Raw genomic sequence first — 25656 nt, 5'->3', positions numbered from 1 at the left:
AGGTAACGTTTGTTCCTGCAGTAAAAAATATAATAAGGAAAACAAAAATGATTTATAGCTTTTTTATTTAAAGTGTGAAATCACAGATCATTCCATTAATTTGACGAAATTCTCATTGTTTGATGGTTTTTTTTTCACTTTTATTTCAATGAAGTATTATAACTTGAAGTAATTAAGGGTGGAAAAAAAACATTTAAATGCATTTTAACTTTTGTATTAGATTTTAAATTTGTTAATAAATAATTATCGTTTGAGCCAGGAAGAGATCACCTGTTTTTGTTTATGCGCCCATTTGATGCGACTGTTCACTCCTCCTCCTCCTTAAAAAAAAAAAAAAAAAAAAACAGNAAAAAAAAAAAAAAAAAGAAAGTACAAATGATTTTATAATGTTATACAAGTATTCGAACTTATTGTATAATAGATTTGAACTTAGAGCTCTATTTCTGATCTATTTTTATTGTGCTTTCGTTTTTCTTTTATTTCCACATATTTTGTCCTTACTGTTATTGTCTTTTAAAATTGTAATTAAGAACATTTTACTTAATTTTGTTTTATGTATAAAATCTTTTATTGCATCTTTGTAGAGTTAAGTTTAATTCTAAAAAGAAATAACTAGAATGAAGAAAGAGGGAGAGAGTGCTGTGACTTTCTCATGCAAGCTTGCGAGGATGGTTTACGATTTGCTTATTTTTAGAAGGGGGTGCAAATTTGCTAAAAACATGATAACTTATATATTTTCTTAAAACGATAATATTTTAACGGTTTCCTAATAGGAAAATAAAAAATATAATAAAAAAATTCTTGGATTTTATAGAGGTAAACATTTTTTGCAAACATTTAGGATTTTAGCAAAATCAGTGAATGATTAAAGTTTCATTTAGCATATTTTAAATTGTAGTTCAATCTATGCTTAGTACAGTTAATCCAAAATCTCACGGAAGAAGTAATTTTTAAAGTTTACATAATTTTTAATTAAACATAGTTAATATTTTATTGGTTCATAAAGTAATCATTTGGTATAGGGTTATGTTTGGAAGAGCATATCGGGAAATGATTTCCGTGGTTTTTCTGGAATGAGTGTTTTTCCGAAGTTTTCAATGTCCGTTTTGTGCAAATGTGACCCAAATTTCGTTGATTTGATGCTTAATTTATTCGTACAAGGCTTATTTACATGAAACTTAGACTTCAGTTTTTAAAAGAAAGAGAAGACCCTTAAGATGCTAAATCGCATGATCTGTGCTGACATTTCCTTCCCACTAAAACTGGAAATCGCACGAACAGGGAATAACTCAACAATGATCAAATATTGCTCAATATTGTAAACGTGTAGTTTTTTTCGGGAAGAGCTCACTTTTTTTATAATATTAAACTGTCAACAGTCTAGATGTCATTCCTTCGGCTGACAAAATTTTATTGCACAAATGACATTAATCTACAATCTCGGTTGTCTACATGTAAAAAATTTTGGTGCATATTTGCCATCATTTTTGTTGAGGTAAATTAAATAATTTTATGCGTACAAAACTCATGTTTAAATTTTGATAATAATTGTAATTCTGATTACGCTTGACTTTGATAATAATTGTAACCTTGATTATTTGATTACAAAATCATCATATTGATTACTTTTGATTTCGATTATAGTTACAATCTAGACTACTTTTGATTTCTTTATAATGGTANACTGGAAATCGCACGAACAGGGAATAACTCAACAATGATCAAATATTGCTCAATATTGTAAACGTGTAGTTTTTTTCGGGAAGAGCTCACTTTTTTTATAATATTAAACTGTCAACAGTCTAGATGTCATTCCTTCGGCTGACAAAATTTTATTGCACAAATGACATTAATCTACAATCTCGGTTGTCTACATGTAAAAAATTTTGGTGCATATTTGCCATCATTTTTGTTGAGGTAAATTAAATAACTTTACACGTACAAAACATATGTTTAATTTTGATAAGAATTATAATTTTGATCACGCTTGACTTTGATAATAATTGTAACCTTGATTACGTTTGATTTTATTTGATTATAATTGCAATCTAGACTACTTTTGATTTCTTTCAAATTGTATTCTTGATTTCACTTGATTTTGACTGCAATTGTTTTCTTAATTAAATAAATTTTGCTTATAATAGTGATCTTGACTAGTTTATTTTTAATAAATTTTTTTATCTTGATTATGTTCAATTTCGATAGTAATTATTATTCTTGTTTGTATTTAATTTTGATAATAATCGCTGCCATGATTGCATGTAACCGTTTACATTTACATCATTCTGTATATATATAGTGTATATTCTGCATATAGATAATATAGAATTCATTAAAAAGAAAAAAAATAATTCAAAGATTTTTTTCAAAAATATAACGCATTAAAAAATAATCATGTGTTTTCCTTCTGATAAATATTGTGAAAATATATAGTTATAATTCTTATTTGTCAGTCAAACGTAATGCAATAAAGAATAAAGTATTACTATCAAAGCATTTTTTTTTACCAGTTCTTTTTGGGAACAGCATTTCAGAGCTATTTACAACACACCTCTTTTATACTCTGACAAAAAACAGGAATGTTTAGATGGTGTGGATTACAAAAAGAACGAATCGTTCCAAAAAAAAAGGGGGAAAAAAAAAGACTGCTTAAAAGTTTTAAGCTTTAAATAATGACACAGACGATGCGATTTGTGAGCAGACGATGAATAAAAAGGGAAAATAAACCCAATGAGCACCTGCCTTTTTAGAAAACTTTTGGTATCCGGCCTTGTTCACAATTGGAATTACCAACCTGGAACCAAAAGTTTTCATAGAATGGCGAATAAACCAAGAGACGATATTTTTTTTAAAAAAAAGAAAAGAAAGAAAACTGTGGTGATATCAATTTTCTTTTACCCTTCTGTTTGATAGTTTCACACTCGCTTACTTGTGGAACGGCGAAGGTGGGTGGCTTATAGCAGATAGGCAATTTCGTTTCTTCTTAAAGCCTGAATTAGGCACGGATGAAGGGATTTTGATTTTTACCAGGACCTTCAGAAATTTTTTTTCTTTTTTTTTATGGATAAAAGAATAATTCTTTCTGAAATTAACTTTTGATGACTTTTTACCTTATTAATAGTAATAATGAACAAGATAAAATTCAGAAAATAACAAAGTATATAGTTTTTTTTTTTTTTTAAATTAAAAACAAGCGTCATTATTCGAGTTAAGCTTTGGGTGTTGTGAAATAATGACGTGACAAAGGGGGGGGGGATTGGAAAAATTCTACAAACTGTGAATTTTTACCTTATTAATAGTAATAATGAACAAGAAAATATTCAGGAAATAATAAAAGTATAGAGTTTTTTTTAAAAAAAAATTAAAACAAACGTCATTATTCGAGTTAAGCTTTGGGTGTTGTGAAATAATGACGTGACAGACGGGGAAAAAATTGGAAAAATTCAACAAACTGTGAAAAATGTAAGAATTTGTTGATTAAGTTGCAGTTTCGCGTACAAATTGCTATTTAGAAATTAATTTTAAAAATTAATTAATTTAGAAATTAGTTTTAACAATTAATTTCTAAAGAGGATATCTCGATTTATTTCATAAATTAAAGTACTTTATGATGGTTACATCAATGTTGTGGGTTTTGATTTTGTTAGACTATTTCACTAGTTTTCGTTGCTTAGTTAGACTGTTAATAATAATCCGTAAAAAAAATCGATGCATAAATATTCTATAGACTAATAATCTATGGAATAATTTGTTCCAAAACTTTAGCGGAAACAGTTACATATTTCTATTTCTTTTATTTCATAATGCTTGAATTTTTTTTAGAATGCCCTTTCGCGTTGGGTCGACATTAAACTGTAATTCCTTCAGATTTAATCACTGTATCTTTTGCTCCGAATGTTGCATTTTACAAAATAATTTAACATTGGAATATTTTTCTTTATTTCAGGAGTTTGCACAAACAGCACGGCACCTAGCGTTAGTTCCATTAATCGAATCCTAAGGAATCGTGCGGCGGAAAGAGCTGCCGCGGAATTCGCTCGGGCAGCCGGGTATGGAATGTACCATCCCTACGCTGCTGCCGCCGCTTTTCCCTGGAGCGCCGCGGCAGCCGCAGCAGCAGCTACTACTCCCCATATCTGGCCTACTTTTCATGCCGGATCAGCCGGACCACTGGCGACTGGATCGCCAGTGGATCCATCATCTTTATCCAGTTTAAATAGTCTAAGAGACCAACGCTCTATGGGTACGTATAACTGAAGATGTATTTTTGAAGATCTATAGAGTAACAAATAAAAGAAGAAAAATTAACCCTCTGATTTAGAATTTTGTTTTAAACATACTTTTCGTACTTTTTTCATTTTGTATTAATTTAGGACAAAATAAGTGAAAAAATATTATATTTAACATTTTAATAGTTTATGGTTATGAAATGCTGCGTGAAACATCGGCGTCTTTTTCTGCATTAAAAGTGAAATCTTCCAAACAATAATTTTTAAAATTTACACCAATTTGCAGTTATTTAAATCTAAGAGATTCAGCTATTCATCATTGGAATTTCTTTAATTTGCAATACTTTAATTTTTTGAATTAGTTTTTTTTTAATTAATTTCTTTGGATTTCATATTTTAGTAATAAATTCGATTATCTAGCTAATTTTTAGTAACTGTTTTTAATTTTAAGTTTTTTTTTTTAAGATTTTCTGGTTCTTCTGAGTTGGGGAAAAAGTGAGGACTTTTTATGAAATATCCATTTTTTTTTTGGTACTAACAATTGAACATTTGATATTAAAAATTTAACATTGGGGTCTAATAATTGAAAATATTCAGCTTCTCCTTGATTTGTTCCGAGATGAAATCCTTTTTCGCCTTCATTGATTGAACTTTAAACTGTGAAATGAGCATTTGTAAGACAATTGTTATTTTTACGTTTACATAGAGATCTTTCAAAATGCTATTTATTCGATGCATTTATAGAATTTTAGTTTAAAATAAATTTATGGGAAATCACAAATCATATTGAATTTCAAATTGGATAATTTCAGAACTGACTTGTCTGTCAGGAATAGACTTATGAATGGTCCAACCATTTGGTCCTACAGTTCACATTTTTTTCTTCAGGCTGTTGATTCAATTCAACGGTCAATTGGCAAGAGAGGACTAAATTTTAAATTTTTTACCTTGTTATTTTTAGTGTTATATTGCAGTGTGATTAAAAATTATATTACATCGTGTATTATAATTTTTTTCTCTTTTATTCAAGAATTAGAAAGGAAAAAAAGTTATTTCCTCTAAAAAATAAAAAAGTTATTCTAAGATTACTTAGCTGATAAATAACACGAAGATTTCGATGAGTAGTTCGCTTTAGTTATTTATCTAATTTATTTTTGGTGTATCGTTTTATTATATAAAAGATTTGCATAATTAACTTTATAGTTAAACTTTAATAGTTACAAAAAAATAAAAATAAGAATTGAAAGTGGTTAACCGCTTCCTAAAAAATGTCTTTACAATGTTTACATAATTTTATAGCGTCTTTAGGGATAAAAAAAGGAACTTTTATTAAACTTATTTAATAAAAATTTCTTCATGTTTAGGTTTAAACAACATTCAATAAAACTCAAACTGAATGTCCTTACGGAAAACTTATTCGAACATTGAGAAAGATTATTGGCAGAATCGACGCATTCTATTTACAAATCTGGAAAACCGCTTGTATTATTCAAATCTGAGTGTCACCTTTTATCAAAATATTTCTGATAAAATGTGATCTAGCTTTTCTAATTGTTAAAAAATTTAAGCAGTTAAATAAATATAAGAATATAAATTAAAAAGCATCAACCTCAAACTATTTAGATAACTTTAAGCAATATTTAGATAACTTTAAACATTTTTTCTAAAATTCATTTAAAAAAAATTTCGTTGCAATGCCAGATGTATTGAGACGAATAACAGGAATATTGAGAAAAATAAAACACTTTTATATGAAATTTTAATGTTCCTTCAAATAAACAAAATGCATTTTTATTAAATTTATTTTTTCGAAAATTTTTTAAATTGCCTTTTATAAATAAGCTTTAAAATCGGCTAAGTGTTCTACTAAAATTACCTTTAAATGAAAAAATGATTCGCCAATAATTGGCATTTTCTCTTTATAATTTTGAAAAAAAATACGAATTTCTTGAAAACTGGGTGTTATCCTTCTTCAAATTCTCCTTAATAATCTACTTTTATTAATCTCATAGTTTCAAAGCTTTTGCAGTTATATAAATATGAAAACAACAATTAAAAACCATCAACTTGAAAATATCAAATTATCCTTACAATGTGTACATAATTTTAGTGTTCTCATAGATAAACAAAATGCATTTTTATTAAATTCTTTTTTTTTAAATGATATATTCGCCTTTTATAAATAAGCTTTAAAATAAACCTAAGTGCTCTGAGAAAATTCCCTTCAAGTGAGAAAAACGATTCGTCGAAAATCGGCACTCTCTCTTTCTAAATCTGGAAAACCGCACGAAGTTCTTGAAATCTGGATGTCACCTTTCATCAAAATTCCCTTAATAATCAACTTTTATTGTTCTCATTGTTCCAAAACTTCAGTAGTTAAAATAAATATCAAAATAAAAAAAAGAAACACAAAAATCGTCTTTAGGAAAAAGATTCACACAAAACCTCTCTGGCGCCGATCGTACGAAAAACGTCTCTCACCCAGTAAGAACAAAATCACGAAGTTGGCTGCCATAATGGCAAAAAATAATATTGTTAATCCCGAGAAATTAAAATATTCCGCCAAGAATAAAGTTATTAAAGATAATAACAGAAAACACGATGGAACGTCTGGGCAAGCGGAGATCTCATCCAATTTTTCGCAAACGATAAACAATTAATTTCTCATAAAACTAAATTGAAGTCAATTCTAAAGGGCTCTGATTGCTTCCATGTTTACTGCTTTCGGCTTCTTTTGTTTCAATTCTTATACTTCGCTTTTTTCCATCTTAATTAAGCTTCCACGGCCCCCGGGGGGTGGGACATTAGCATGAAGATTACTCAAGAACTTGCTGGGACGCACTGCACGATTTTTGCCGCCTCCCTGCTTATATCTAATAGCTCGGTGTGCTTTAGTGTTGACTACGTTGATATTTAACTCTAGATTAAAGCTCCAATGCGATTTTAAGGGTATACTTATTCACTCTATGTGGGTAAAAAATGTGTTACCCCAAAAGCCGAAAGAACATTTTTTTTTTACCTCATCTTTTTTTATGTCTTCTAACTATCGCCAACTCCTGATGACTTTATCTCAGGATGGGACCGCGTTCTTTATTGTTCGGGGTTCCATTTTTTTTTCCTTCTTGAATTTTGCAATTAAAGCAATTATCTGATTAGGAATGTGAAGTTCCGTGAAAATTTCAATGAATTTTTTTTCTTTAAAGTACAATTGCCCATTTTCTATGGTAATGCTTCTAGTAAGATGACTTAAATTGAATCGCCAGGGTCGTTTGACATTTTATCTCTGGCAGAACTGCGGTTACTAATGAACATTTGCTTTGTAGAACTGTTGCCGACCGATGGAAGTTAACTTTGTGAACTGCTACAGCGCAATGGAATTCGATAAAATAGTAAAAAAGTAATGTAAAATTAGGTTACGTAAGGGTAGTGTTCATAAATTCTTGATTCTTGCAAGGTATTCGTTTTTCGTGACTTTCTCTTAAAGATTATTCTTTGGCGAATCTCGTCTAACGTCTTCCACAAAGTCAGTTAGCTTAAAATGGAAATGGTTTTTATTTGCAAATGCTTCATTTTTCGTGAACTTGTTATTATTTTGCTTTTCATTAGCAGAGTTTTGTTTTTCGGAGATTAGTCTAGAACAGTTAATGGAGTATTGTTTATTAAGATTTCGAGGTTTATTGTTCAGAGTTGTTTGACTTTTTAGGAATTCTCTATTTATTATTTTTTTAAATAGCGGCAGCTTTAAAGTTTATGGTGCCACATTGTTGAAAGACAGAAGAATGTCACTTCAGTTGCCATTGAATTCGAGACAAGAATAGGATTAAGTTGGGGTTAATTATTATTAATTATTAGTCGTGGTTTCATAAATTCAATACGTAACGTAGTTGTTCGAGTAATTAATTGATCTTGTTATTATTTATTTTCATTAGCATATTCGGCATTTCGTTTTAGAGATTAAACTTAAAAAACTAATTGAATATTGTTAAGATGTGAGATTTATTGAACAGGGTTATTCGAATTTTGTGCGATTTTCAGCTAAACAATTTATTCGATAAACAGAAATAGATCTAAAGCTATTGGTGCCACATTGTTGAAAGACAGTAGAATGTTATTACAATTTTCGTTGAACTAGTATCATTGTTGAATTAAGACAAGAAGAGAATTTTAGTTGTGTGTGTATAATTTAATATTGTATCCCGCAATAAAGTCATTTATAAATGTATACATGTATTTTTATGAAGCAAATTGCAATACACATGAACTTATTTATTTTACTTCTCTTCAGACGGTTTTGTGCTTTGTTTTAGAGATTGATCTAAAGCAATTAGTAGGGTATTATTTGTTAAAATTTAATTGCTTAGACTCGAGCAGGAATTTCTCATTCAACAACATTTTATTTATTAAATAGTATATTATCTTGAAGCTCTTCGCGCCACATTGTTGCATGTTAGCTGAATGCCACTACAATTTCCTTTCTGAATCAGACCATTGTTGAATGACAAAAATAAAGCTAGGCATTTTAGTTAGTGCAACATAGAAATTTGTATTTCTAATAATAGTCAATTATTTTTAAGAAATTCTAGCTAAGCTAGAATTTCTTAAAAATAATTTTCACTATTTATTTTCTTTTTTTAAAGTACTTTCATGATGTTTCATTCTGCGATAAAAGTTAATATGAAAGATTCTTAAGGTGCTTTATTATTAAAATACACAAAGATATATGCTAGATCAAAGCATTGATAAAAATTATAAAAAATAAAAGACAGGAGCAATGAGTTTCAATTCTTAAGAAAATATTGTTTAAATGTTTCAAATATCATCTTATTTATTTCCTTTGTACCCATATCATCAGTATATTATACATTTTGCTCCATTAGCGATTCTTATGAAAATACTGATTGTCAATAAATTATGAGATGAAATTTCAAAATATTTTTCAAATATACAAATATTTCCAAAAATCTATGACTGAATTGACGCTCTCGTAGGAAAATAAATTTGTGACACTTTCTGGAGTTGATTTGTAATGACATTTTTTGACAAAAATTGAATTGCAAACAAAAAATATTCAAAAAGTATTGCAATAATTCAATGTCATATTGATGGAACAGCAACAGATTTGTTAATAAAGAAAGAAGGAGGAAAAAAAGAGAAAAGATTTTTAAGTCGTGGGAACTTCAGTGACTGAAGCAACTTCTCTTACACATCTGTCAACTCTAAAAAAACCACAATCTAGATGCCACACTCGCAGTAATTGCCCAACTGCTGCATAAAGAACCGTAAGAAAAGCAGTTTCGTTTGTAAGAAAAAACACGAAAAGAAAAAAAATACTCAGTAATACGTCTGCCGGATAAAAAAAAAATCAAAGCCAAATTGCTGAATTCAGAAACGCATATAAAAACGAAACTTTGTTTGAATTTGACATTTTATAGAACCTAATGTCGGTTTCTTTCGAAATATCAAACATGTTTTCGATACAAACAACTAAACTTTAACTAACCCAAAAAAGAATTAACGATAAAAAAAATAATCTTTTTCTCGTTTCATGTGTTTACATTCGAACCAAATCATCAGTTGCTCGTAGCAACCACGTATAATAGATGAGAAAGTTTGGAATTGCCCATGAATACTTCATCAGCTATCAATGCGAAACTTGGTGTAGCCTTTCGTCGAAGAGAGACGGGTATTTTGAAATAAATTACGCCAAATGCATTAAAAATGCATTTTTGCCATCGACTTTGGCACACACAAAAAAAAAGCACCGTTTTCATTTGTTGCTCTGCTTTTCGTTAGAATTGCAACTACTGCATGTCTCGTTTTCGTAATAGAGTAAAATATTATGGAAAAAAAATCGATTAATGTGAGAAGTGAGTTAAATTATTGAGATATTTCTCAATGTATTGTATAAATGTTAGACTTCTACGAAAACTGATTGAAAATTCTCATATGCTAGACAAGGTAATTACCCCAAAAATTTGAAAAAAATTATTTATCATTGAGAGTAAATGAAAAAGCGAACACCTTGAACAACTTTTGATCTAATGATCGGACTTATGTACAAAGATTTAATCTTAGTGGTTCATTGGTCTAAACTTAAACATACTAATTGATTTGTGCGGATACTGTTTTCCGTTACGGAAAAAAATATAGCAAATATATCTTTTTCAAGAGATTTGGTTAAAAACTCAAACGCCAAAATGTGGGCGAAGCTTCAATCTGGCAAATTCAATGATCCAAATAGTCTAGTGGTCTAAGGTTCGCCCCCATCAATGTAATATCATTTTTTTTTTGTGCGTGTATTTCTCAATATCTTTGGAACTCAGGAAAATAAATAAATAAATAATATAAAAAGGAGCTCATTTTACATCGAGGAGCATAAGTGGGTAGATATGCAATAGAAAACTTTAAATTTCTCGAATTTTTCCTTACTTATCTAATTTTTCTTAACTTTTATTAATATTTTAATTCCCATTTGATTACTTAAAATCTTAAAAAATACAAATGCTTCTAATATTGCTGAAAATATATACATAAAATACCCAAGGTAAAAATTTCCGGATCAAATTATGGTCAAAATTACGGTATTTAAGGTACTTTTCATCGTAAAATTTTATGGAATAAAAAATCTCATATGTAACTTTCATAGTTTTGGCAATTTAAATGATAATTAACCCATAATTCTTGATTATAAATTCTTTTTTTCTCTTTTATTATTTTTCAATATTCTGCCATTTCTTAAAGGAATTTTTAACAACAAAATCCTACCTACAGTGAACACTACAACATTCGTACAATTTGTGCATACAATTTGTAGCATTCTTTTTTGTGTTCGATTTTTCTCACGCATACTTTATGAAAATAAATACTGAAAATAAATGAAAATAAATACTTCCTGTAACATATATTTTTTGTGTGCTATTGTCGAGCTTCTCTTGCATTTAGATATCTTTATACGTAGCTATGGTTTATACAAGTTACACAATTTTGCTTATAATAGTTATTGCTTATTGAGTTTGCTAACTAAATTCGCTTTCATCTTGTTACAATCTTAGTTACAATGTTGCACATAGCTACATTAATACAGTACAGAACCCGTAATCCGGAAATCAGAAAACCGGAAAACCAAAAAACCGGAACGAAATTCAATAAATTTTCCCGCCATTTTTAAAAAAAAAAAAATTTTCTCCTCATGAGATTTTAGGATTTTCCTTTCTTTTTTGAAAGATGTTTACCTTACCATCATTTTGGAAATAATCATTAGTGTATTTCATTGTTTTCTCTTATTTTTAAGATTATAGCCAAATTTTTTTTTTTTTTTCAGTTTGGTTTAACAAATAAAAAAACGGCTTTTTGTAGCGATGCAGAAAACCGGAAAAATCAGTTATCCGGAATAGCGATGGTCCCGATCATTCCGGATAATCGGTTCCCTACNAACCAAATCATCAGTTGCTCGTAGCAACCACATATAATAGATGAGAAAGTTTGGAATTGCCCATGAATACTTCATCAGCTATCAATGCGAAACTTGGTGTAGCCTTTCGTTGAAGAGAGACGGGTATTTTGAAATAAATTACGCCAAATGCATTAAAAATGCATTTTTGCCATCGACTTTGGCACACACAAAAAAAAAGCACCGTTTTCATTTGTTGCTCTGCTTTTCGTTAGAATTGCAACTACTGCATGTCTCGTTTTCGTAATAGAGTAAAATATTATGGAAAAAAAATCGATTAATGTGAGAAGTGAGTTAAATTATTGAGATATTTCTCAATGTATTGTATAAATGTTAGACTTCTACGAAAACTGATTGAAAATTCTCATAAGATAGACAAGGTAATTACCCCAAAAATTTGAAAAAAATTATTTATCATTGAGAGTACAGAGCAAAAAATGAAAAAGCGAACACCTTGAACAACTTTTGATCTAATGATCGGACTTAAGTACAAAGATTTAATCTTAGTGGTTCATTGGTCAAAACTTAAACATACTAATTGATTTGTGCGGATACTGTTTTCCGTTACGGGAAAAAATGTAGCAAATATATCTTTTTCAAAAGATTTGGTTAAAAGCTCAAATTCCAAAATGTGGGCGAAGCTTCAATCTGGCAAATTCAATGATCCAAATAGTTTAGTGGTCTAAGGTTCGCCCCCATCAATGTAATATCAATTTTTTTGTGTGTATTTCTCAGTATCTAAAACCCAGCAAAATGAAAAATAAATAAATAAATAATATTAAAAAGGAGCTCATTATACATCGAGGGGCATAAGTAGGTAGATATGCAATAGAAAACTTTAAATTTCTCGCATTTTTCTTTAGTTATCTAATTTTTCTTTACTTTTATAAATCTTTTAATTCCCATTTGATTACTTAAAATCTTAAGAATACATATGCTTCTAATATTGCTGAAAATATATACATAAAATACACAAGGTAAAAATTTCAGGATCAAATTCTGGTCAAAAGTACCGGTATTTAAGGTACTTTTCATCGTAAAATTTTATGGAATGAAAATTTTCATATATAACTTTCATAGTTTTGGCAATTTAAATGATAATTAACAATTAATTCTTGATTATAAATTCTTTTTTTCTCTCTTATTATTTTTCAATATTATGGCATTTCTTAAAAAGAATTTTTAACAACAAAATCCTACCTACAGTGAACACTACAACATTTGTACAATTTGTACATACAATTTGTAGCATTCTTTTTTGTGATCGATTTTTCTCACGCATACTTTATGAAAATAAATACTGAAAATAAATACTTTTTGTAACATATATTTTTTGTGTGCTATTGTCGAATTTCTCTTGCATTTAGATATCTTTATACGTAGCTATGGTTTATAGAAGATGCACAATTTTGCTTACAATAGTTATTGTTTATTGAGTTTGCTAACTAAATTCGCTTTCATCTTGTTACAACCTTAGTTACAATGTTGCACATAGCTACATTAATACATAGTTTCAATGCAAATTTCCTATTTGGAGTCTTGAAAGTTCTTTTAAAGTACATTAAAAACCCAAGAGAACATATTCTCATGAAACACTAACTTTTTCTTATTCTTAAAATTACTTCATTAATTGAATTTTTTATTCAATTGGGTCTATAAACTGATCCTTTTTAAATTTTTATTCCCAATAGATAAGGATTTGGATGATGGAGCAAGTTCTGATTCCGGTGATCGGCCCAAGTTTCGTAGAAATCGCACTACTTTCAGCCCTGAACAATTAGAAGTTCTCGAAGAAGAGTTTGAAAAAACACATTATCCATGCGTCAGTACGAGGGAGAGGCTAGCAGCAAAAACTAATCTATCTGAAGCTAGAGTTCAAGTACGCATAATCCCTTTCTACAATTTAAAACCACATGATAATCTAATTCAAAATGTTTATTTTTAACTTAAATGCATGTTAGAGTTCAAGTAAGCGTGATTCCTTTCTACAATTTGAAATCACATAAAATTCCAATTCAAAATGCTTATTTTTAACTAAAATGCCTGTTAGAGTTGAAATATAATTATAAACATTCTTTACCATAAAAGACGAAATTAATTTCGAATGCAAAATATTTATTATTCAAATAAATATAAAATATTATTTATTTTTTAGCATCTTAAAAATCAAGTCAGTACAATAAAATAATCAACGAATTAGTTGATAAAATGAGCAGAACAAACTTTTAAATTAAACGATATGAAGATCTTTGATGTGCACATTACCTAGTTAAATTGAGTAAAACTCTTAATTATATGAATTTGATAAAATGTAGAATACCATATCACAACAGTCGAAATTGACCATTTAGATTAGATAAAATGCAAAATTTCATGACACAACAGTCGAAATTGACCATTCAGATTAGATAAAATGCAAAATTTCATAGCACAACAGTCGAAATTGACCATTTAGATGAGATAAAATATAAAATTTAACTGCACAAAAGCCGAACATTAAAAGCATAATAGCTGGAAACGACAATTTAAATTACATTAAATTTAGAGTTTTATAGCGCAAAGCTAAAAGTGTGGCTATTTGGATTAGATGGAGAATTCAATAGCATAACAGCCGGAATTGGCTATACTTCGCTAGCCAGCTAAAATGACATAACGAGCTCAAAGTAACGAAATCAAACGAACTTACAAACTAAGCTTGATTAAAAAATATTACAAGAGTTCCTGGGGGTCCTGTTGCCTCTAGAGTTGAGTTAATCCTACAATTTAATTAAATTGAGGGTTGAGTTAATAATTTAGAGTTAATCTTTGGGAGAAGTCACAACCTCTACTAGTCCTTTTGATTTTCCTTTATTTTTTTGTGCACTTACTAGAAAGTGCTTAGCAAGAATTTTAAATCAGTAATCAGGGCTCTCCAATAAATTTTACAAGCATTTTATTATTCTTGTAAAATTTATTCTATGGAATATTTGGAAACATGTTGGGGGTAATTTAGTTGAATCTGTTATATTTGCTTATCTTTAACACTTTTATTATTGGAGTACATTAAGTTGGTATTATATTATTTTATTGGAATACAATAAGTTAGAATTCAATGTAGAATATAGGATTTTTATATAGGATATAGGAATATTGTATAGGATTTTTTTTAAATAACTATTTAAATAATAATTACATTTTTATCCGTATTTTTTCGTTATCTTTATATTATATATTTTTTTTTCCAAAATTTTAAATTATCGACAATCAATGTTCAACTAAAACGCAATATCCCATTCAGAGTATTTTTATGAGCTGGTCCTTTTCGTAGTTTTTATCGTCACGCAAAGAGCTCTACGCGCAAAACAAAAATCACGCAACTTCTTTAGGTAAGATTCCCCATTTCAGTATTAGGTAAGTCAGAACACAATTTGTAGCCTACATCCTTTTCAGGCAGATGCATGTTCTCACGTGTGTTCATAAACAATCATTTTTGAATTTAGTTAGTTTTTTTTCCCGTGTGCTACCCTTCACGCACCGATTGGTGGCACTGACCAGTGCCACATAGTGGGCGATTTAAGCCATTATTAATGCACAGTAATGACTAAAATACTTTTCTTCCTCCCAACTAGTCTTTGTGTATGAGTAATTACCTTCTTAACGAGCTACTATTAGTGACGTCATGAATAATCGTGGGCGTGGCTGTCACATCCATCTACCAGTAGTATTCTAAAATGATATCACGTGGGTTCTGAGGTTTATCGTTAAGTGGTCGCGCAGAGTTGCCCATGGCAACGTTCAATGTAACCAAAGTAGAATTTACTTTTTTGTTCTTTTCTAATATCGTTTTCTAATTTTTTATATTTCCAATTTTTATTGTATTAAGGCCTCTTTTTTAATTTTTTTTTTATTCCTCTTCTTGGTGCCGGAGTAAAAATGAAAGGGAGTGCATTTGCTTTTTGTGGGCGTGGGGCCCATGCATGTGATGTGTCTGTCTTACGGGTGGGGCCTGCCGGGAAAACGCAGACGACCGTATAGCTGCTTGCCTGCTCGCGCACAACTCAACTCTGATGGTTTATTCAGGAGCGCCGTTGCCAGATATGGGCGGTGATTATTGGATTACATTTGCAAGAGAGCTTGCTGTTAGGGAAAAAAAACTGGAACACTCGGATACAAAAAAAAGAAAACACAGAATAGAGAATGAATAATAAAATAATAATACTGATGAAAAGAGGTAGCTAGATGTAGGAAAAAAGAAAAAGTCTGCCAACAATGGTTCTGCCTAATGCATATTATATACACAAAACGTAAGGTCTTTTTTTTCATATTCCGTGGAAAGCAATGCAAACACATTCTTCACAATTTGAGAATCCATTATCTGATGGGCAATGATATAGCAAGTTTTTCTTATTTCTTGCGTAGCACTCTGTCGGCCGCCATTTTTCATTCGATGTACCTTATTGTCCTCTTTCATGCATTTATTAGTTTTATGCATTTTATTCAGTTGGAGTGAAAAGAAGTTATAAACAAATATACAAACATTACCATGTCCTTTTTTGGGGGGTTATGTATAAAATGTCCTTTTATGATGAAAGAAAACGGTGAAAAATAAAAGAAAGAGCAAAGGGTGATCCTTTTTTTTTAAAAAAAAAAACATTAGGTGGAATTTCATTTATTATATTTCTATTAGCTAATAACTTGATAACAAAGAAGGATTATAAAGGGTTATTTTTTTTCCTTCATTCAATACACTTACTGACTCATTAGCATTAATTAATATTAAAATATAATTATTCAGACAATATATATTAAAAACACAATAATTTTATTGAAACCTTTCTTTTTTTTTATATTTTCTGGTTCGTACTATATAAAGACTAAGGTACTTTAACTAAGGTACTTCATTATAAGGTACTGCAACATTTCAGAAATGTATTGCTGTGAAACCTATAAACCATTGATGAGACAAAATGTGAAACGTTAAATTTACATAAATTTATGTAGTAACATACACAAATTTGCATAAAAGCATAAATTTAATATATTTGTTTTTAATAAATATTTTTGAAAAACTATCCTTAAATTAATGTAAATGTTGTTGCTTATGCTACCTGCCAATTCGCTCAAAAGATTTTGGTCAAATTTAGTATATTGCCATGTAAAATTACATACATCAAAATGGCGTAAAAAATTGCATACCTTGCAATTTTAAAGTATTATTCAGTAAAATAATGAATAAAATTTATTTGCTGAATGGAATTATCTTTGGATATACGAATTTTGTAATTATGTTCAAAATTTTTTTAATTCACTTAAGACGATCTCGAGATATGGCGAAAAACGCGATATGGCGCGGCTATCCCCTATATTTGAGGGACCGAAATCCGAATATGTTGAAAAAGAGAATGTTTTTCAGAGAAAGTACATTTTTTCGCCTAATTTCGTAATTTAACTATCGTCTGCACTAATTAATTACCATGTTTGAGGTCACCCCCATGAACGTCAGAATCCGATCATTAGATCAAAAGTTATACATGCTTAGAATCATATTTCATATCGTACATAATTTGTTTTAAAGTTATTTTCCCTACCACTACATGTAAATGGATCAAAAGTTTATATGAAATGCCACTTTGCTCCAGCTCTGTGTTTGTAAAGCTTTTAAAATGTTGGCAAAATTTTTGAAAACTTTAGGTTTTAAATAGTCCACCACTCTATGAAATATTTTGATAAATAGTGTAGTATTTGACATCTCTCATTATTTTTAGTAATAGTTAAATAACAATTAAGAGTAATTGAATGTTCTTAAAGTCTCGTTAACACTAAAAATTGAGATTCAGATATTTCATATACATGTAACCGTGAATGACCGAAATCAAGAGAATGTCGACTTTCACCGGTGAATGTCAACAATCACAAAGTTGCTTTGGTGAATGTCCGAAATATTTACTATTAATTTGCTCGTTGATATAATTACATTTATTCCATGTTTTAATATCTGCTGAGGATAGATTAGAAACATCAGTGTTCGGAGTACCGGTTAAATGGCAGTGCCACTGCCGGTTAAACCGGTTGACCCTAAAAAAACATTGATGTAGGGCATACCGGGAAGTGGCACTGAACCTTAAAAATATTGATGTAGGGCATGCCGGGCAAATTTATACCGGACAGTGCCACTTAACTAGACCTGGTATATACTTTGGACATTTACCAATGCGACTATGTGATTGTCAACATTCACAGGTGAAAGTCAACAACCACCAATTTTAGTCATTCACAGTAACATTGAATTATTTAAGTACTTTAATAGCAAAAATCATTTTAATTCTAATGTTGGGTTATAAATTATGCTAAAACTCTAAATACTTGAGAAAATCACCCTCCAACGGTCAGGGAAATCGGCAAGTGTGGTATAACTTTTTAAAACTTAAATAGTAATTAATATCAAAAATTTTGACTGAATCTTCTTCTTGAAGTCAGTTTATGTTGATTGTTTGAAACAGGTCTGGTTTTCTAACAGACGAGCAAAATGGCGACGCCACCAGCGAATGAATATGATGAAGCCCGTCAATGGAGTCATCCCTCCTACATCGCCCACCCCAAGCCTCAGTCCAGTGCCTTCACCAGAACCAGTAGGACCAACTAGTCAGCCGCCACAACCACCAAGGATCATGGATCATCTACCAAAGATGGGAGGGGAGAACTCTGCTTTCACTCCAGCTGCTCGACAAACATCCTCATCTCCATCTTCCGACTGAACATCTATCTTGAGCATCTTCTCAGTGGCCATGAATCATTCATGAATACCATAAAACTGTTTACAACTAGGCAATGTCCATCAGGTCCAGCACTGATAGCCTCGCATGAGCATATTACGTGCTGGGTAACTTGCCACATCATAAAACTGCATCTCATTATGTGTCTTCTCTTTCATTGTGTGAGAAAGTATTTTGCTTAGAGAGTCATCCTAATGGGTTTTAATGCCATCTGTTGTTAAGATTTGGCAACAATTTAGATCTGAGATACTTTTCACGACCTTCTCTCACGTTCGTCATGAAGGTTGTAGTTTTATACATTTGCATCGATTTTTTTTATGAATGGAATGTAGAGTGTTATTGAAAATAATACACATATCGGAGTAGACTGGACAATCTTTCTCTCACATTTTATGTGAACATCTGCAATATTCTCTTTTGTGAGAGGGGGTTAAGTGTGATTTCTAACTGCGTTGTACATAGACTTTTCAAAAAGGGTTAACAGTTACAGTTGACTCTGGTGGTTTGTGAAATTAGCTTGATGAATATTTAAAGCGAAATCTAGGTTGAACAATGAAGTTTGACCTACTCAAATTCTTAATTTAAATATTTGAACTGTTTGCTTAAATGTGATCTTAATATTATTTGAAATATTGAATTAAATTTATTTGCTCTAAGTAAACGGTTGAATCCATTGTCGTATAATAAACTTAATTTATACAACTACCCAAAATTACGGTATAATATTAAGAATATACCACTGAAGGAATTATCTAATATTTAGAACTAAATTTGTAACTTGAAATCATTTAAATTGTGCACAAATAATATGCTACATTTGAAAGGCTTAGGGTAAGACATTGATAAACTAAATTTTTTAAATAGCTCAAAAGAGCGTTTTCGGTAAAACGCCATGATTTCTACGTAGTCAATGAGTCTTTCTCTCCATTATGCTGCCATCTAGTGGAAATTTCATAAACGAGTAAGTAATCTATCTTGAAAAATATATATATATTACAAAACAATATGACGTAAAAAAAATTACACCTTTGAAAAAAATGTGGCTTTACACTTTATTACCCTAAGCCCTTCGTATCCAGATTTTGTTTTTATTTAAGTAATTTTATATTTCACATAGTTGCTTGGTAATTATTATAAAGCTATTGTATAAATTGTTTTATCAATTGTGTGAAATTGAAATAAAATTGAACCCAGTGAAATATATAATCCGGTGAAAGTGCTTTAAAACAAGTATTTGCAGTAGTATGTTTTTAGAATTGAAAAAAAAAAAACCCGGTTGATCTTACTTGGAATGAACGAATTTTGTTTCAGATTCGTACAAATAAAAAAAAAAGGGAAGGGGGGGGGAATGATAATCCAGTGACAAATAACATTCTAGTGAAACTACTTTCAAGCAAATTCTAGAAATGATATGGGTTTAAATTGGAAATAAAAAAGAGTCTGATCTGATTCAGAATTAAAAATTTTCATTTCCGAACACCACAACTAAAAATTGTGATAAACACAATTCATTGACAATGAATGAAAATATTTTACTGCAGATCCTTCCAAATAACATGTGTTAAGATCCGAACAGAAACCGGTTGATCTGATTAAAGAATTCACGATTTTTGTTGTAGATCATAAGTAATAATATATGAATTGAAAAAAAAAAACTGCTTTTACTGCGATTTCAAATACCGAATTAAAGAAGCAAATCACTCATTGTTGTGATAAATCATGTAAGGATATTTTTATAGTTTGTCTACAGTAAGAACTCCCCGAACCGTCTGGATCCGTAGCGTTGACTATGGTAACAAGGTATAACCATTTCAAATAGGGGTGTGGGGTTACTGTTTAGGACAGGTTTTATATCAGGTTGGCGAAAGAAAGGGAAGATTTTTCTTCAGTCTATTTTGTTAGCCCTAGAGTGAAGAGAAGCTACCCTCCCTGAAATGCGCTATTCTTGTTTCCATAGCAGCAGACAGTCGCAAACTTTGTGGAGGGGGGAGTTCTTAGCGTAGACAAACTATACTTGTCATACGCTCAAAAATCTGGACCTGATAGGGTAGTGTTGAAGTACTGGAAAAAAAACCTGATTAAAAATTTAAGTATATATAACTGACTAAATTCATAAATTTAAGTGTACAGAAGTCAAAGTTTACGCATTTATGCATAAAAATGTTTAACTATTTTTTGTTCCTGGAACTGCAAAATTACTAGGAAACTTATATTTTAGCGTTAAAATACAAAAAGAAGGAAGCATAAATTTCTTTTTTTTTTTAAATAATAAAACTATATTTCACACAACTTAAGCATATAGCTGTAGACATACTTAATTTGAGTAAAGCTTTTATAGCTTTAGATGTATATTGCTGCAACGAAAAGTATTTTAATAGAGCTTGCTTTTTTTTCAAAAAAGCTTAATATTTTAAATAAATCGAAAACAACTTTAAAAATAATTAGAATTATAAAAGTCATTTTCATAACCATTTTCCTTATTTATAAAATTCGTTTTCATTATCGCTTTCTTTATTTAAAATCATATCCACATAAAAAAAAATTTGTTCTTCTCATTACAGTAGCGCATTATTTTTTGAATACAAAAAAATTAATAGACTAATTATTAAAGGTACAAGAAAATTAATAGACTAATAATTAAAGGTACAAAAAAATTAATAAACTTTCAAATTATACAACTGTGCAGATTGCAGATTGTGAAAATTTTGTAAGTTTATTTAAATATATTTTATTTAGTGAATACATAACTCCAGCAAATTACAATTCATCTAGTGTACTAAGCATTATCCATTCAAATGCTGGATTATTAAATGCTAAATAAAATTCAAGGAAAATAACCGTATTTTTTAGTTCAAAAATAACATTAAAATATGGATTTAAGAATGGGTATTTTTTTAAATGCAATATTTTCAAACTTACAAGAAAATATTCTGTTTAAAAATTCATGCATGAATACGCAGGCAATTAGTATGTAATTCTAATAAAAAAAAAAATAAAAAAATCAAACATTGTGTAACACGGTTGAATAAATTCCAAAAACAACATGATGTTGTTTATATATCAGATTATATGATCTACTTTAATATCGGAATTCAATATTATTGCATATAAATTACTTTTTTTAAGAGGAAAATTAAGTATGTGATTAGAATTTTAGAAAATAAATCAAGTCACATAATTGATGTAAAACCAGTTTTTGAAAAACAACACAAAGCATGACATTTTGTTTTCGTTTGAATTCTCATAAAATGAATAGTTTCTTTTATAAACAAATACAGATGACTAACCTTTATACATTTACAATAAAATCTGATAGAGTGGTCTCTTTTTGTCTTGACATTACATTAAAAATTTGAAGTATATACAATAATGTCAAATTAATTATTTAAAATATATAGTATTTTAGATTTGAATCATAAATCAGGTTTCTCGGTCAATCAATGTTTTACTAGTACATCAAATCAATAGCACATGGCTCTACAAAACTAATTTTTATATAATTTGTGTTCCATATTGACCTGAAAATTTAAATAGAATAAGAAAAGTTAAATAAATAAATTATTATAGAGAGCTATAAACATTTAATCATAACTTAAATTTTTTAAAAGAAGCTTTATTTTAATCAATGAATCAATTAAATAGCTTTTATTTTTGAAAGAAAAAAACCCAGTCCTTTTAAAGAAAAAAACTTAGATCTTATTACATAATTGTTTTATAACATCTAATCAGAATTATTCTTTAAATGCTTCATCTAAATTAAAATAAATTATTTACTTAAAAAGTATTTTAAAAATATTATAAACTACAAATCTTCGGAAAGACAATTATGTATAAAAAATTTAAGGGAAAAAAAGGCAACTTTTAAAAAAAATATTCTGGATTTTTAAATAATCAAAGCAAAAATAAAATCTAGTTTAAGTGTTATGGTAGTATTCCATATTTACATTAACCTGTCAGTATTGATATTCTGTATTATTTTTGTAGACATGTTTTGTACATGAAAAATTGAAAAAAATCTAATAATTATTTTTCAAAATTATAATAAAATTTTTCATACTCTCTCTATGTAAAGTTAATTGCTATTTTAAGAAATGCCATGAAAAATTAAAAGTATTTATTTTACTGTATAAATCTTTTACATTTTTTAAATAAACTTATCTACAAAAACTGTATATTTAGAGCAATTTAAGCAACATCTACAGTATGCATGTAATACCATTATCATTTTCATATTTGTAATAAACCTTAATTTTGGTTTTGTTTTCAAATTGCATTTTATATGTAATCATTGCATCAATGTGAATAAAATATAACTTATCATTTTATATCAAATGTTTATTAGTCTTTATTTCACTAATTTAGATTGCAAAATAATTATCCCAGGCAGATAATTACACTTCAGTATTGGAGCATTTAAGATCTCGCAAAGAAACACTCAATATTTCGAGCCGAAAAGTATGTTTCTTAGAAAAATGAGGCATCGGAAGGGAGAAACAAATTATTTTATAAAAATCTTGTAAGAGAAAAATCTTGCACCAAAGGGGAAAAAAAATCAAAAAATTTTATCAAAATCTTCTAAGTTGTCTTAACATCGAAGAAATCCATACAATTTTACTTTTACAGGAGAGTTGGCTAAATCTTAAATCGCAAGCTGTTTATCGAAGCTCTGTTACCGAGGAAAGTAAAAAAGCCATAGTTTAAGTGTCTTACATTTGAAGCAATGCGATGATTTTATACTAAAAATATAATTTTGATGTGAAGAATTATTTGAATTTTAGAACAGACAAATACCTTAAATATTTCAAAAGTTTTTAAACTTCTTTAAAAATCGCCAATTTGGCGACATTTTTCCTCCTAGATGAAAACTATCAAAATCGATGCCGTATTCTGAGTTTTTGCAAATTTTTATGAGCCCAAATTATGCAGCATTAGAGTAAGCGTTATTCCTAGCCTTAAGCAATAGTTTGCTTCAAAAGAAACAAGTAGAACCTAACAGAATAAGTTAATTAATTTCAATCTCATCACCTAAAATGAATAGTAATCGAAATAGTAACTTACATTTCATGAAAACATTTACTAAATTTCACTTTATAACTCAGTTCTGAGAAATGACCGGCTTTAAAAAATGTCAATCTAATCACCTAAAATGAACAGTAATCGAAATAATAACTTACATTTCATGAAAACATTTATTAAATTTCATTTTATAACTGAGTTCTGAGAAATGATCGGCTTTAAAAATTTGTTCCTTTTCAACAATAAAAGTTTCCGTTTTGGAAAAACTATCCAAAATTATACAATACTTATCAATACTCAGACAGTGTTTCATTCTACCCCATATATAACATTTATACCATATAAACCATTATATACACCATTCGCATGCCTGCCAACTTTTACGCATTTGGCGTAAAATTTCATTTTTACGTTTAAAGCGTTAGTAAAATGTATGCTTTCTATTAATTCTTTACATTTATAAATTTAATCCAAAATGTTTTTTGACCATCACTACATTTAAATAAATTCTACATATATATAAATGTATAATAATCTCTCTTTGGTGGGTCAAAGTTTACGCAAAATGCAAAGAAAATTTATGAGTATAAATGTATAAATTTGGCGGGTATGCATTCGAGATCATATATAAAGAATGTTAATCAAACAAACAACTTATAGTTTGAAAAAAAAAACATGATTTTCAAGGTTACATTTTATAATCCAATGCTGAAGAGTGACAGCAAATTAAACAATGTTTCAATTAAATAATAAAAATTTCCATTTTAGAGCAAGTATACAAGATTTTGCATTATTTTATAAATACACTGGCAATATTTCATTAGGGACTTAGTATTCGAATCATTTTTAAAGAACATAAGTCAGACTAACAACTCATATTTTATAGAAAAAAAAATAATTTTCAAGTTTTTATTTTATAATCCAATGCTGAAGAGTGACAGCAATTAGAAAAAATGTTTCTCATAGACAATAAAAGTGTCCATTCTCGAACAACTTTCTAAAAATTTGCAATATTTTATTAATAAACTGACAATATTTCAATCGAAACTTAGTACCCGGATCACTTTTAAGAAACATTAGTCAAACTAACTCGTATTTTATATATATATATATATATATATAAAAAAAGGATTTTAAAGGTTTTGTTTTATAATCCAATGCTGTAGAGTAACAGGAATTTGAAGAAAAAAAATGCTTCACGTCAATAATAAAAGTGCCCATTTTGGTACAACTATTTAAAGTTTTGCAATATTTAATCAGTACACTGACAATATTTCAATCGACACATAGCACTCATGTTATTTAAAAAGAATGTTACTCAAACTAATAACTTATATTTTATTTAAAAAAAAAATTTTTTTCGATGTTTTATTTTGTAATCCAGCGCTGAAGAGTGACAAAGATTGAAAAAATAAGTGTTAAACTTAAATCATAAGATTGTCCATTTGAGAAAAACTATCCGAAATTTTGCACTATTTTAACACTACACTGACAATATTTCAATCGAAAATTAGTACTCGGATCATTTATAAAGAACGTTAGTGAAACTAACAACTTATATTTTATTAAAAAATTGTTATCAAGGTTTTATTTTAAAATCCAATGCTGTAGAGCAGTCTTTCTCAAAGTGGGCAATAACGCCCCCTTGGGGGCGTTTGAAACCTAGAGGGGGGCGTTAAGTGGCCCTGAAAAAATGGGGGGCGTTGATGTGGGTTAGGGGGGCGATGTATAATTTTTAATTTCATTTACTTTATATAGTATTTTAAATTTCACTAAAATTAAAACCCACCTACTACACATTAACGAATAATTAGTTTATATTTCTACCCTGTATGATGTTATAAAAACTTAAAATACTTAACATAGATTTCGTAGGATAGCCCGCACACCGTACGCAATCAAGTTGTAACAAGTTTCTTAGGATAGATAAAGGAACATGATCGATGATAGTTAAAAAATTAGAGCAATTTTACCCTAATTACATTGCACCAGAAATTATTTTAAACATTAGGAAAAAAACTACCATGCAGAGTTTTAAAATATTATACATACGTAAACTAACATAAATTGAAGTTTTCTTTACTTTCTTTCTTGCTTTTAACATAAGGGCATTTTACAGCATTTTCCTAGCATTTTATAAGAAATTACTGATGTAAGAATCATCATTTTTATATAAAATGGAAATACGTATATAATTATTGTTCAAAAA

The 25656-nt window shown here is 29.0% G+C and overlaps 1 protein-coding gene and 1 long non-coding RNA gene across 6 annotated transcripts in view; one reads left to right on the top strand and one right to left on the bottom strand.

Moving 5' to 3' along the window:
• Positions 1-22756, top strand: part of LOC107449509 (paired box protein Pax-6) — a 193686-nt gene extending 170930 nt beyond the window's left edge. For 3 of the 5 annotated variants that reach the window (XM_043052175.2, XM_043052183.2, XM_043052180.2), the window contains 3 exons: positions 3947-4243; positions 13371-13558; positions 18159-22756. In XM_043052175.2, coding sequence (XP_042908109.1) covers positions 3947-4243; positions 13371-13558; positions 18159-18413 — 740 coding nt within the window. In that variant the 3' untranslated portion in view covers positions 18414-22756. The remainder of the gene's footprint in view (positions 1-3946; positions 4244-13370; positions 13559-18158) is intronic. The other 2 variants (XM_043052189.2, XM_043052195.2) reach the window with 1 other exon arrangement.
• Positions 1-23653, bottom strand: part of LOC139426203 (uncharacterized) — a 125937-nt gene extending 102284 nt beyond the window's left edge. The window contains exon 1 of the long non-coding RNA XR_011637407.1: positions 23490-23653. This is a non-coding gene — a long non-coding RNA (uncharacterized lncRNA). The remainder of the gene's footprint in view (positions 1-23489) is intronic.
• Between the last annotated feature and the right edge of the window lie 2003 nt (positions 23654-25656).

The sequence above is a fragment of the Parasteatoda tepidariorum genome, chromosome 8 (assembly GCF_043381705.1).
Source record: "Parasteatoda tepidariorum isolate YZ-2023 chromosome 8, CAS_Ptep_4.0, whole genome shotgun sequence".
NCBI classification, from domain to species: Eukaryota; Metazoa; Arthropoda; class Arachnida; order Araneae; family Theridiidae; genus Parasteatoda; species Parasteatoda tepidariorum.
This window is presented reverse-complemented; position numbering and strand designations above follow the sequence as displayed.